The sequence below is a fragment of the Lactuca sativa genome, chromosome 8, assembly GCF_002870075.4.
Source record: "Lactuca sativa cultivar Salinas chromosome 8, Lsat_Salinas_v11, whole genome shotgun sequence".
In the NCBI taxonomy this organism is placed as follows: domain Eukaryota; kingdom Viridiplantae; phylum Streptophyta; class Magnoliopsida; order Asterales; family Asteraceae; genus Lactuca; species Lactuca sativa.
The window spans coordinates 81,529,947-81,542,927 of NC_056630.2; the positions used below are offsets into that span (position 1 = coordinate 81,529,947).

Sequence of the window (12,981 nt, forward strand, 5' to 3'; positions counted from 1 at the left end):
CTTCCTTTAATCCAAATCCAAACATCCCTGGACATAATAGGAGGTTACGAAGGATTTTCAGAGGAGCGGTTGGTGCGCTTGATGGAACTTTGGTACATGCTATTGTCCCTCTCGACAAACAACATTTGTATAGAGGAAGGGGAAAAGGCGACTGCTATCAAAATGTATTGGCAATATACGACTTCAATATGATTTTTACATTTGTCGTGGCTGGATGGGAAGGGATAGCACATGATTAAAGAATATTATCTGAAGCTTTAACAGATCGAGATGCACCATTTCCATTTCCACCACCAGGTTTGTTTACATTTTCAATTTAATATTTCTACTTCTTTTTTAAATTAATTATTTCCTTATATTTACAGATAAGTATTACCTTTGTGATGTTGCGTATACACACACTCGAGGATTTATGGCTCCTTATCGTAATGTGCGGTATTGGCTTGGAGATTTTCATCGAAGACGTGCATTAACCAACAAAGAAAATTTTAATCACTCACATGCAAAACTTGGAAATGTCGTTGAACGTGCTTTTGGTCTCTTGAAAGCACGTTTCCCTATATTGAAGAGAATGACTCCATTTCCATTGGTTACACAAAGAAACATCGTCATTGCATGTTTTGCGCTTCATAATTATATAATAAAAGAGGGATTAAGTGATGAGTATTTTTCTCAATATAATCAAGTCGATATATCACTTCAAAGCAACAATGTACAAGATGATGATGATGAGGAGGAGGATGACATGGATGAGGTACAACCACACGGAAGTGCAAGAGACCGGGAATATATGGTTCATCTACGAGATCAAATTGCTGACCAGTTAATGCGTGTAGAATGAATGATTTCATAAAAATATGTTAGTTTTGTGAATTTAGTTTTAATATTGTAAGACAATCATCAAAACAATCCTTTATGTTTTTAAAAATATCAACTTTAATAAGTAAGCGGCCTTCCGGTTTGAGTCGAAATATATATAATTTATCTAATGTTTTAAAAAATATTATATGTTTGAAACTGTATGAAATTTTTATTGGCAAAGTTTGAGTCAAATATTGGCAAAGTTTAAGTCAAATATAAATTTTAATATATTAGTAATGTATGAGATGCTGAGTTTTTAGCATTTGAGCTTTGGTTGTTTCAACATTAATTTCAAATATTGGTTTTGTTTTTGAACAATGAAAATTAATGCAAATCGGGTGGCAACGTGTAAGTATACAATTCTTATTAAGAAAAAATCTAATGTGTATTTTTACGTTGCTTTTTTATATTATCTAATATTTTCTTACAAAATACTATAAATCTACTAAATTGTTCGTAAATATTATTAAATGGATAGGTTTTTCAATTTATTAAAAACCAACGTGAATTATTCGTATTTTAATATGAGAAAAAATATGGTTAATTAATCTCTTTTTTATAAGATCTCTTAAGTTTTAGTTCATTCTAATTAAAAAACAAACAATCTTTTTGCATTAAGACTTTTTGTATGAATACATAAAAAAAGACTTTTAGTCCACGTCTTCTTCCGCAGACATAGAAAAAGACAAAAGACATTTGACCACTTATAAAACAAACACCATCTAAGTCAAATTTTGTGTGCAGATGCACCTTTCTTCAGAACCATTTAGAGTACGTATGTTTTGATTGTACCGTACAACCAAAGCTTGACAAGGGAATCAAGTTTATTCCATTACGCGGAGGGTTGAGAGGGGGTTGTTTCTACGAGATGGTGGTGGACATTGAAGCTGATACAACAAGCTTAACACAAATCGTGTCATGCGTCGTAATAGAGTTCTTCAAAGTCGAGAGTATGTGGTACGTATGTGTGGATGTTGACAATGCTGAAAGGATTTCTAGTGGTGTCTTTACCAATAACCATGGTGGAAATGGGAAGAAGACGGATGAACTAGGGCTGGCTACAAAAGGAACAAATAGAGAATGGAGAGAATGGAGTGGGAAGAAGAGAGAAATCAAGGATTTTTATTTTGAATCCGCTCTGATACAATATGAGTGAGAATGAATCATTGTCATTCTATTAATATACAAGAGGTATATATACACACACATACAACATATGGCCCAAATATACAAAGGAATAAGGGCCTAAAAGGCTACAGAATAAGTTAATATATGTAGACTAATAAACATGAATAAGAATCCATGGAGATAGATAACAGTAAATATGTTAAAGTTGAAGTTATTTTGAAAATAAAAATTAGGTATAAAACCGCGGAAAAAAAAAAGAGACTTAAGTCTTTTATAGAATAAATTCAATATACTTGTCGATAACCAGCTCTATCAATGATATAACAGTAAATTTGTTAAATTATGGTTTTCCTAAGAAAAAAAATACAAGTTTAAGTTTCAAACATAAAAACGAAAAAATATATGATGATTTTTCTAAGGAATATACACAAAAATTTAGATTTTGGTGGGTAAAAAAAAAATATCCCTCTGGATTGCTTTGTCACCATTTTACCGGTGATAAAGAGTGAGACACCATTTTGGTGTGTTGGATGCCGTGCGCGGTTGGAGCTTAATCTCATATTGCTGTTTTGCCGGTTTGGGTTGGATCTGCCCTAAACAAATATTTATAATAGTAATATTGTAACAATAATGAAGTACTATAATTCCAGTTTCTATATATGATATTGAAACCTCAAAGAGACCCAAGCACATTAAGAAAGTAGCCATGGCAGCCTGCAACACGAACATTCTAAAACTAGTCTCTATCATCTTCTTCCTCACATCTTTCTTCTCCACCGGAACCCTAGCGCAGTGCAAGGAAGAAACCAACAACTCCTGCAACAATAAAACCAAAGCTCTGCCATTAAAACTCATTGGCATTGCTTCAATCCTCATCACCAGCATCATCGGAGTCTCTCTCCCTCTTGTCACCCGCTCTGTTCCCGCCCTCAGCCCTGACCGAAGCCTTTTCATCATCATCAAAGCTTTCGCCTCCGGCATCATTCTGGCCACCGGATTCATGCACGTCTTGCCGGATTCTTTCGGCATGTTGAGGTCCAGTTGCTTGGCTGAGAACCCATGGCACAAGTTCCCGTTCACGGGGTTTGTTGCTATGTTGTCTGCGGTTTTCACACTCATGGTGGATTCCATGGCTACCAGTATGTATACTAAGACGAATAACTCAGTCTCGGCCGAAGCTGATAAGGTGGTAGTTGCCGGTGACCATGAGATGCCGGTGGTGGAGAGTGGCGGTGGACATTTCCATGGACACCACCAACATGGACAAAGGGGCTCAATCGGAACACAACTGCTACGGTATCGCGTTGTTGCCATGGTTAGTCTTATTTCTCATGCACATTCGAGTCTTGCCATCGTTAATTCCCCTTTCATTGCTTTTTTTTTATTTGAAGTTTTTGTTGTTCTTCTTCTTTTTTGTTGTTTTGTTTTTTACATTAATGAAAATTTTGTTTTTTTCTACTGTTGTGTGGGTGTAAATTAACGTAATTACATAGTTGAGAGTAGAGTGTTATCCTTTCTGGTTTTTATAATTGAACTACTTGTTGGATAGAACGTTTCCAACAACTGGTGGCTTCCATGATCATATTCCTAAGTTAATAAGTGGGAACTCCGAAGAATAACTATATACTCTACTTTCATTATGATCAATCCTTCAAAATGGACAACATATTTTTTATACTCATAATGTTAACGTATTTATTTTTAGTTATAAAACAACAGCCTACTAATTACATTTCCTTTACAGTTATTGTAATATATAACATGAAACTAAATATTGCAAAATACTTACAAGTTTCATGTTACATATACATTTTACACCTCTTCAATAACATATTATTTATACACGTTAAATAACAACAAATTTAAAAACTTGTAAGTAAATTACTCATAGGTCAAAAGTAGTATACATTTTCCAAATTTTACTACTATATATAGTAGCAAATAAAATACGTTCTTAAGAAAAATGTGCTACTATATTTTACGATTTGTTCTCTATACCAAATTTAGAATATTTCTATTTTTGAATTCATGGATATAGGTACTCGAGCTTGGAATAGTGGTCCACTCGATAATAATCGGGTTAGGTGTTGGAGCTTCGAATGACATTTGCACCATCAAACCATTGGTTGTAGCCCTTTGTTTCCACCAGCTGTTTGAAGGCATGGGCCTTGGTGGTTGCATCCTTCAGGTCCATAAATCTTTCAACCCTCTTACTATTATAAATTTTCATAACTAAATATATTTATGATAATCCACGTTTAACTAGGCCGAATACAAAACGATGAAGAAACTCGTTATGGTATTTTTCTTCTCAATGACGACTCCTTTTGGGATTGCATTGGGGATCGGGTTGTCGAATACATACAAAGAGAATAGCCCAAGCTCATTAATCGTTGTGGGGCTGCTTAATGCTTCCTCAGCTGGTCTCCTCATCTACATGGCTTTGGTGGATCTTCTTGCGTCTGATTTTATGGGTCCGAAGCTACAAGGGAGCATTAAGCTCCAAATTAAGTCGTATGTTGCAGTGTTTCTTGGAGCTGGAGGCATGTCTGTAATGGCGAAATGGGCTTAAGATTTTACAAGCATCAAAATCAGTTAGATTGTTCATCTTTTGAATAGCACTTAGGTATGGCTAATTAGCAATTAAAATCATTAATCTCGGTTATTCTCATTTGAAAACTTGTATGTGGTGTAGTAAATTAAGTTTGTAGTCACTATTGAACTATATACCTTAACCACGGTGACATTAATGGCAGCAATCATTGTGTAGGTGATCTCTTTATGTAGTCTCATCGATCTTTTTATGTGACTTAATTACGGATATATCAACGATCCATGTGAATGTGCTATTGTACAATGAATTCAGGCCACATTATTTGAAGTACCAAACCTCTAACCTCTTCTTGAGGTTAATTGGAAGGTTATTTGGAGGACCCCTAGGGATCATAATCAACCAAATATACGTACTATCGATTCAACAATTGAAAGAATTTCTGTTATTCAGATAATTACATTTGGATTTTAGTTATTAAACATATGTATAACTTATATATTGGACAAAACATTTAAAATTAAATTAAAATTCACTCTAGCACACTCTACACGAATTACTTATATAGGTCTATAAAATGTTTTTAAGTCGTTGCTAATTGATGGAGATAACATGAGTGTATGTATTTAGTATGTACAACCCTCATGTATTCGGCTGATTGTTTGTATAACCTTGTTAGGCTACTTGTAATGCCCTATATAATATTGTGTTATTAAGGGAGTGTTTGGATAAATAGTTTTTAGCTTATTAGTTTATTACAGTGAGAATAAACATTTTTTTAAAATGTATTTGGATTAGCTTATTACGGTGGGAATAAGTAATAAGCCATAAGCATTTTAAGTGATTGGCAAACAAAACAGTTTATATGAGTAAAATGACTAATAAGCAATAAGCAATAAGCAATAAACAATAAGCATTTCTCTCCTTGCTTATTAAAATAAGTTTGTTTTGCTTATTCCTACTGTAATAAGCTGATTTTTAAAGACTCCTATCCAAACACTTAAATTTGCTTATTGCGGTGGGATTAAACAATAAGCAATAAACATCCTATTTTTTCCCAATCCAAACACCCCCTAAGAGATATCACATTGATGAGTAACATCCTGTTTTCACTTTAAGATTATTAAAGAATAAGCTTTAGTCTTTAAAATAGTTAGTAAAACTCTATTACGTTTAACCAGTTTGTTAATCATGAAAGTTGTAGTAGAAGGAATTATGAACCCATTGATATAAAGAATGTTGAAATCGGAGATCATATGATAAAGTTATGAATTTTAAAGTTATTAAGAAAATAACATGATACTAACAAATTAAAAGGCAGTTGGCCACACATAATGTTGCCAACCACCCAGCTACCTAGATTAAATGCCACCTACGTGCATTAATGTTGAAGGAGCAGGTCTCCTGCAGGGGTGCAACACGAACATCTATGGGTGTTGCGCATCCAGTGTAATTCTAGTCCTATAAATAGAGGGACACCCTTCACTTCTTCCTTGTACTTTTTTACTTTCAAGAATCTATCAACCTCTCGAGATCTCGGTCCCTCGTGATTCAATTTCTCGTTCTGTAATCGTGTTAGCGGAGTTCTGGAGGTTTCATGATAACTTTAAGGAAAATAAGCAAGCGTCGAAGTTCCGCTGTAACATCCTAAAGATTACAATAAATTTAAAGTTAAAAACTTTATTTATTCAATATAAAATCCTAAATTTTCATTACTTACCCAAAATACATTAAGCTAAAACATAAATAAATCGTCTGACAACTTTCATTTAATTTTGCAAACCAAAACTAACATCGAAAATAAAAACAATAAGTAGTTTTCAAGACAAGGATCAAATCTTCCAATCGTGCCACATGTACAGTCAAACCTTGCCTTTTCCGTTACTTGTACCTGCAACTCCCGAAATAGTTGTTTAAAAGGAAAAGGGTAAGTATGAAGTTTAGTGAATTCCAACAAAACATACCATCAAGCTAAAATATCTTACTCCTATAATTCAGGTACATCTATCATGCCAACAAGTTATAATTTAACCATACTTCACCTAAAAGCAAACACATTCATACAATGTATGCAAGTTCAAGAACACATCAATAAACAAGCATACCATAATGACTCGGTATTACTACCTTCGGTCCATGGACTCAGCGCCACCGCCTTCGGCCCTATGACTCAGCACATATCCCTTCAGTCAACCTACTTATCCTTATGGCCTTCATCCCAATATATCATAAACAATCAGAAAAACCTTACATTCTAGTACTAATCATACATGTCCTAGTACTAATCATACATGTCCTAATAACACACATATGAACTAAGCAAGATATAATACATCAAGGTAATGTATTGAGGAACTCATCTCAAGTCGCAGGTGAGTTGCAACGAGAACGCACCCGATCTCCAATTTGTTACGTCCCAAAAATTACAATAAATTTAAACTTTTAAAATCTTTATTTAATCAGTATAAAATCCCAAACTTTCATTGCTTAACCAAAATACGTTAAGTTTGTAACACCCATATATCAGGTAATATTTTTTATCCAAAAGATAAAATATGTTTCAAAAGAGGTCCCTACTGTAATCTTACTTGGGGCGTACGCTTGGCATAACTCTTTAAAGTGGGACGCACACTTAAGTGAGTACGTTGGGTGTACGTGTCAGGTGAGCAAACCCTAATTTTTAGGGTTTAAGCATTATTTAAGCATCCTTATCTCCTCAAAAGCCTTTGCTTCATCACCCTCCATCTCCCAAAAACGTCCCTTGCAAACCCTAGTTCCTTGCGTGTGATTATGAGCTTGATAAGAGTGTATTCTTGTACTTGTGATTTGTGAAGGAGGAAGAAGGTGGTTGATCATCTTGGAAGCTCAAGGCAACCTAGATCCAAAAGTGTTTCACCCTCAAGCATTCCTTGAAGGTATAAAACATGGATCTTGATGAATGTTTTCCTTGGATCTTGCTAGTTCTTAAGTTTTTATGCATTTTAGTCCCATAATCTTAGTGTTCATGAGTATGGCTTACTCTAAACCATAAGAGCTATCCTTTCAGACGTTTTTGAGTATTAGGAATCAAAAATGTGATCGTGGTCCTTTTCTTCCCTCCATGCAAGAGTTATAATGCTTTGGTTGTGTATTATGTTAGGGTTTTGGTTTTTGGACTCCTTCTAGTCATGGAAAGCCATAAAGTTGGAAACTTTATGACTTAGAATGTTAGTTGGGACTAGATCTGACCTTTGGATATGAGATCTTAACGAAATAAGCACTTAATAGAGAAAAAGGGAGCCAACTGATTACGCTGAGCATACCTAGTGGTACATTGTACTTACCTAGTTGATGCCATGTAACTTGGCCAAGGATGCACTACGCTTGGCGTAGTGACTGAGTACATAGAGCATACTCAGTTTATGTTGATTTTCTTTGACTTTTTGACTGTCTGACTTTTGACCTTTGACCAGGGGTTTGACCAAGTTTGACTGAGGGGTATTTTGGGTATTTTGAGTAGTAGTTTGAGTTTAGGTCACTATTTATTGTATAGGTGACCGGTAGAGTCAGCAGTTGCAGAAGTGATCTGTTCAGCTACATTTCGGACTGTGAGGTGAGTTTTCCTCACTATACTTATAGGTCGAAGGCACCAATGTCGGCCCACTAGATTATGTCTCTTGTTATATTGGATTGATGTCATGTTGGTTATGTGTTAGACTGGTAGATCTATATGATTACCTATGTTCACTGAGTATGTGTTAGACTGGTAGATCTGTATGATTAGTTGTACTTGTTGGTTATTGATTGTTTTTGTATATGTCGACATGTTATGGTTTGTTGGGTTGAGGCGGTCCTGCTTTGTGCTGAAGGCCAAGATACCCAGGGCGGTCTGGATAGACTAAAGGCTCGTGAGGCAATCCAGTCAGGCCGAAGGCCCGAAGAGCGATCCAGATAGGTTGTAGGCCCTATGAGGTGGTCCAGTCAAGTTGAAGGCTCATATATGCATGACGTTATATGTATGGTGGTGTGTGGTACTTTAGGGAAACTCATTAAGCTTTGGCTTACAGTTTGATTGTTATGGTTTCAGGTACTTCAGATGATAGGGGTAAGGTGAAGGCTTGACTGTGCACATCCTTTGGGATTATGAGATTTGATTTGGGATACTTTGATTTATGATTTTGACATTTGGGAACTATGTTTTGAAAACAATTATGACTTTTGGTTTGGTTTTAAAATTGAAAATTTTACCTTGATATTTGGGATGTTACAAAGTTAAAACATAAATAAATCGTGTGACAACTATTTAATTTTGCAAACCAAAAACTCACAACAAAAATAAAACCAATATGTAACGTCCCAAAAATTAAGACTAAAAATTTCGATTTTTAAATTAGTAAAACTATTATTCAAAACAGCATCATAAAAGCCATAGTAATCAGAGTGTATCAATAAACATCCCAATACATCAAAGTAATATAAAATGCGGAAGGATGTGGTGTGCGCACTGCAATCATCCTGGGATCTTCCCTATCGAACTAGAAGTACCTGAAACATAAACTGAAAACCGTAAGCACAAAGCTTAGTGAGTTCCCTAAAATACTACTACCATACATATCAAACATATAATGCCCGTCATCGGGCCCCGTCAGGTATACATATAAACACATAACACATGCAAGAGTCATGCAGAGAACTAGCCTCCTAAATATAACAAACCATGGGTCGGCATTGGTGCCTTCGACTCGCTAAACATGGTGAGGAAACTCACCTCATGCTATTGAGTCTCTCAGATAAAGTCTCGATCTGTTGATCCGGAAAATCCCCGCACTAACATCATCAATAATACCCAATTAATAATTAGGTCTTAATCCAAAATCAAGAGTCTCGATCACTTGTCCAACATCTAGGGTAAAATACCATTTTACCCTTTTTCCTACTTGGCCCAAAATCAAGGCCCAATCCATTTGCTCCCTAAAGGCTGAATTTCCTAAATGGCACACCTAAAGCCCAATATGGCCCAATCTAAGAAAGCCCAAAGTCCAAAAATTATCCATAGGAGTTAGGAGGCCAAGCCCAAATGAAAAATATCCCAAAAACCCAAGCCCACAATTCCTTCGGACTACAGTCTAGCAAACGCTCAGCGTACCAAGCTCGTACGCCCTGCGTACGGGAGCGATTCAGAAACGGGCACGTAGCTAGTACGCCCATCGTACTGAGGAGTAAGCCCCGCATATTGGTCTGGTCCCAAACCTTTGGCCAAACGACTTAATCACTTCAAAACTTATCATCCAATCCACAAAATATCATCATATTAAGGTCCTAACCCATAAAGTCGAAGGCTTTAAGCTTTTGCATTGCTAAAAACCTCGCAATGTCCAATTCTAGCATCATAGCTCCAAAAAATGAGACATCAACTTTGCATGGTTGCACAAAATCCATCAATGTGACATTTTTATGCATTGGGGACATCTAAACATCCAGATCTAGAGACTAAGCTTCTGGGGTAACCTTTACTCACAAGGACAAACCAACGGGACTAAAATAACCCATGAATCACCCCAAACTAGATCTACACAAAGAGATGTCAAGTTAAGAACTTTTTGCCTTCAATAGCTTGCAACAGAGGTGACAACTATGGATCTCTAAGCTTCACTCCAAGAAATGAATCTTTAATGACCTTTTATCTCTTCAAAATGCACAAGAAAACACTAATATCCTTCACAAGACCTCAAGAACACTAAAATGGTGGCTAAGGGTCGAGATTAGGGTTTAGAAGATATGGAAGTTGATAAGAGGAAATACTCAAGGGACATAATGAGCTTATATAGGGGTAAAACCTTAAATGTTAGGGTTTCTAGATGGTTGGAGTACGCCCCCACATTCTTCCATGTATGTGCAGCGTACATGGGTGCATCCACGATCCATCATAGAACCAGTATGCTCAGTGTAACGCCCATGTTTCTGGCTAAGCATTATTATGATGATTTAATAGTTATGGCCAACAATTGTAACCTATTTCATGTAATGAAAAATAATTATTCGAGTATTATGTGATTTATATGTAAATTATGTGCAATATACGTGCTTATATTGATATAATAAAATAGGAATAAAATATGTGTCTAAAACAAAATAATAATTAGACCAAATATCTTTGAAGAAATATGAAGTAGTCGTATTTAGGATTCCGAAGATATAAGGAATGCTGAAACCCGACTTATAACGAAGACGTTATGACCCTTCGAAGTTTTGCGATTAAACCATCATGGCTCTGCGTATCTTAAAAAGTAATTTTTTGACAAAATACTTTCTAGCCGTACCGATCAAAACAAAAGTCGTAGTAGACGTTAAGCCGAGAGCGTACATATAGAGAACGTCCAAATCTGACTTCGTTTGAGGAAATTATGATTTTTCTAAGATTCAGCGTAGCAGTATACAACTCAGAAAATCGAATTTTAGATCGATCGATTATTAGCCGACACAATCTAAATGAAAATTGAAGATCTTGTTAATAGGATCTCAACGATATAAAGACAGTCGAAAACGGACGCCGGACGTGTGACATCCCCATTTTCACGGCCAGAAAAGACCGATTTTGTTTATGCTTTATAAAAGTCAGAGTACTTCTTTTCATAAAAAATGTTGCGGAATTTGTTCCCAGAAAAACACGTTAAATACGTTATTAAAACATTTTTGAAGAAACGTATTTTATTCATTTTAAAACATTTGGGATGTCATTGTCAATACAGAAACATAAGCATAAACAGAACTTACATTTATTTACACTAGTGATCTACATCTCTTTAATCTCTCAGTGTAATGTGACTTCATATCAACACCTGTGATATAAATAAACTGAGTGGGTCAGGTTGGGAAACCTGGTGAGTACATAGGGTTTTCAACCCACGATAATATAATTATTATGTTTAAACAATCAAGCAAATAAGCCCAATTACCCATCCTCATTATCTTCTTTACTCTTAAGGATCTACCCTAAGAATCAGTTATTTCTTGTTCATTCATTCCTAAGGATTATCCTAAGGAATCGGCACGAAGTCCATCGTTACCAAAGCTTATAGATTACAACTGTTGAACACGTAGTCCAAAACATCTGGTAAACACTTAGTTCAAAATACCTAGTGAACACACTCAATTCAAAGATACGTAGTGAACACACTCAGTTCAAAATACCTAATGAGCACCTAGTTCAAAAACACCTACAGGTTACGAGCTTACTAGCGTTCCACCGGACCGTCTAGTATCGCCCATGGTCATCATCTATACTCCACTAGATGACTGGATCACTAACAATATTGATGTCTCCCATCGTGTTATCACAAAACAACTATTTCATCTACCCATGTTTTACCCAACATATTTTGTAGATATAAAATACATATACATTTTAAATCATTTAAAACATGTATAAAAATCTTTCACCCATCATAGACAACAAGTATTCAGATAATATGCACACACAGCACGTAATTTATATTAAAATACTTCATATCTATGTGTAAGATGAAAGAGAGTATGCACTCACCTGAGAAGGTGGTGACTCGGTACTCGGACAACGCTTCGTTTACTTTAAAATAATTTCCTTCGACGAAACCTAGTATTATTACCACTAGATTTTAGTCTAATATTTACCGTGACTAATTATTAGTCTTATTATTATTATATAAGCGTTTAAACAATACTTTCCAACCACTATGTACAGACAGGGGTCAGACATAAAACACCGGAGGACAGGACCATTTTGGCATATAGCACTTCTGAAATCCAACAACCCTATGCGGCCCTTTAAACCAGATTCCCCGTACCGCGAGTAGTTAAAAAGATATTATAACGACACTTATATAAGTCATAATAATAGCTCAAATATTTATTATAAATTTATAATAACAATACTAATTTTAAATATAAACTATATTCAAAATAAGGTAAGCATAACTTACTTACAAGGGGATTTTAGCTAGGAGTCTGGCTCTGTAGGGGCAGAACTTCGTCGCTGAATCTTTCTAAGAAAGATTCGTGCAACGCTTCAGCGCTCACCTTACTATACTAAAACTACAGAAAGAGAAGTCGAATCACGAGGGACTGAAATGCTCGGGGGATAAGGAGAGAAAGACTCTTGAATCAAGAGAATGGTGCAAGAAATATGAGAGCCCAAGCCTCTTATTTATAGTAATTGAATTTACAAAAACTACCCTCCATAATTATTTAATGACCTTATAGTTATATAAACAACTAAACACCCCTTTATAATACTATTTTAAATAGATTTAACAATATTTGCACTAAACTAATGTCGAAAGAACTCAACATTAGTCTTATAATGACCGCATCGTCGATACATTTCTAATGATATATACATATGTATACATATGTGTACGTATATATGATTTATACTTTATTTTAATACGTAAATATGCTATTATAATTTGTAACTCGCTCATACG

General features: G+C 35.3%; 1 protein-coding gene across 1 annotated transcript; it reads left to right on the top strand.

Moving 5' to 3' along the window:
• Nucleotides 1-2,693: 2,693 nt before the first annotated feature.
• On the top strand, nt 2,694-4,561 carry LOC111896160 (probable zinc transporter 10). The gene is made up of 3 exons (XM_023892184.3): nt 2,694-3,304; nt 4,028-4,177; nt 4,256-4,561. Exons 1-3 carry the CDS (start codon nt 2,696-2,698, stop codon nt 4,559-4,561), a joined length of 1,065 nt encoding a protein of 354 aa, XP_023747952.1. The 5' UTR covers nt 2,694-2,695.
• The last annotated feature ends 8,420 nt before the right edge of the window (nt 4,562-12,981 follow it).